Genomic DNA, 2,092 nt, shown 5'->3' with positions numbered 1-2,092 from the left:
TGAAGGACTTGATTAGTTGGATCAGGTGTGTTTAATTCGGGTTGACTCTAAACTCTGCAGGGCTCCAGCCCTCAAGGAATTGAGTTTGACACCCCTGCTATAGACCCTGTATAAGTAATCAACATATGGCAGCTTCTCAGTGTGCCATCGCCATTTATTTTACTTCTCTGCCTTTCTCTCAGCGCCCTCTCAAGTCCATCCATCGCAGAAGGACAGACCCCATGGTCACACTCTCTTCAGTACTGGAGAGCATCATTAATGACATGAGGGACCTTCCTAATGTAAGACGCATTCATTTATCTTTACTAGACATGGACACATGCTCTGAGACAATGAGTGAATATGGTGTTTGTCTCTCAGACATACCCGTTTCACACTCCTGTGAACGGCAAAGTGGTTAAGGATTATTACAGGATCGTTACACGGCCGATGGACCTGCAGACATTGCGTGAAAATGTTCGCAAGCGCATGTACCCTTCACGAGAAGAGTTCAGAGAGAGTGTCGAACTCATCTTCAAAAACAGTGCTACGTACAATGGTACTTTCATATGCAACTCATAGAGGAACTTAATTTCTTTACTTAGGTGAGACATACTCATGATCTGTTTTCATGTGTGTTTTCAGGTGCAAAGCATCCTTTAACCCTTGTCAGTCAAGCAATGCTGAATCTGTGTGATGAGAAAATCAAAGAGGTAGATGTAACTCAGATGTAGATATAGACTCAGACATGCCTGCAGGAAGATTAAGGACTAATTCTGGTTACTCTCTTTGCAGAAAGAGGAGCGTTTGGTTCGTTTAGAGAAAGCCATTAATCCCCTTCTGGATGATGATGATCAGGTCGCTTTCTCCTTCATCCTCGACAACATTGTCACACAGAAGATGATGCCCGTACCTGACGTGAGTGATGTTATTTTCATGTTCTATTCTTATACGTTTTATATTTGCTCATATTTAAGTATTAGAGGACTAATTTCCTCTTCTTTTAATCATTCATATTTAATGTCTGTCCAGTGTTATTAACTGCAAATCAGTTTGAACGATATTAACAATTTTTTTTCTCTAATTTCTTTAATGGATTTTTTTTGTTTGCATGGAATAGCAAGTGCACAGATAATAAACCCATTCACCACAAGCTAAAATTATGCAATAATAGCTCCCCAATTAACAAAAATCCAACCAGTTACATACATTGTAGCAGTAAAATTAAATATCATGCACTATGATAAAATTAGAACAAAATAATACACAAATAAGTTAATAAATTAAATCAAATTAAATTAAAAATGTATATAAATAAAAAAAATACAAAGGTGGGCGGGGATGTAAGTGTTCTCCTTAACTGTTTATAGAGTCATCCAGAACATTATGCAAAAAGGGGCACCTTATCTTATGAAAGGTCTTTAGAGAGCCTGTGAATTACTTTTTTTCAAGCTTTATACAAGTAAACACCTATTTAATCCACATATCAAATGTATGGCTATTTTGATTTTTACATTAAATTATCAATGTATTATGACATTGAAAAACTTCCTCAACAGCCTTAACACTAAAACTAGAGAGGACCAGCTAATCTGTCAGTTAGCAAAAATGAAGTGAATTGCTCTTCCTTAATTAGTTAATATCTCTCTTTCTCTAGTCCTGGCCCTTCCATCATCCTGTTAACAAGAAATTTGTTCCTGATTATTATAAAGTCATCATTGACCCCATGGATCTGGACACACTCCGTAAGGTCAGGAAAATCTGTGTGTGGACGCAAGAAACTGCAGTTAAGATGTGATTTGTTTAAGGATCTCTGAACTAACTGTTTGTTTGCTTTTTTGTGTGTAGAACATCTCCAAGCACAAGTATCAGAACCGAGAGGTGTTTCTTTTTGATGTCGCTCTCATTCACACCAATAGTGTCAAGTACAATGGTGAGAAACATTAATGTTTTAGTTACGAAAATGCTGTTTCATATTGACTAAAATTGTGATTTCACTTTTGTATACATTCTTACTTTTTTAGGGCCTGATAGTCCTTATACCAAAACAGCTCTGGAAATCGTGAATGTCTGCAAGCAGACTTTAGCAGAGGTACGTCTGTGTGTGTGTGTG

General features: G+C 37.2%; 1 protein-coding gene across 1 annotated transcript; it reads left to right on the top strand.

The window, feature by feature from the left end:
• Window positions 1-125: 125 nt before the first annotated feature.
• LOC107580376 (transcription initiation factor TFIID subunit 1-like) lies at window positions 126-2,071 on the top strand (the record flags this gene model as incomplete). Its single annotated transcript, XM_016266087.1, has 7 exons — window positions 126-281; window positions 361-538; window positions 625-692; window positions 775-897; window positions 1,637-1,729; window positions 1,828-1,912; window positions 2,004-2,071. Coding segments are annotated over exons 1-7 (771 nt in total), but the record flags the coding sequence as incomplete, so codon positions are not given.
• Between the last annotated feature and the right edge of the window lie 21 nt (window positions 2,072-2,092).

The sequence above is a fragment of the Sinocyclocheilus grahami genome, unplaced genomic scaffold, assembly GCF_001515645.1.
Source record: "Sinocyclocheilus grahami isolate Dianchi unplaced genomic scaffold, SAMN03320097.WGS_v1.1 scaffold32356.1, whole genome shotgun sequence".
NCBI classification, from domain to species: domain Eukaryota; kingdom Metazoa; phylum Chordata; class Actinopteri; order Cypriniformes; family Cyprinidae; genus Sinocyclocheilus; species Sinocyclocheilus grahami.
Note: the sequence above shows the minus strand (reverse complement) of the source record. Positions and strands in the feature narration are given on the sequence as shown.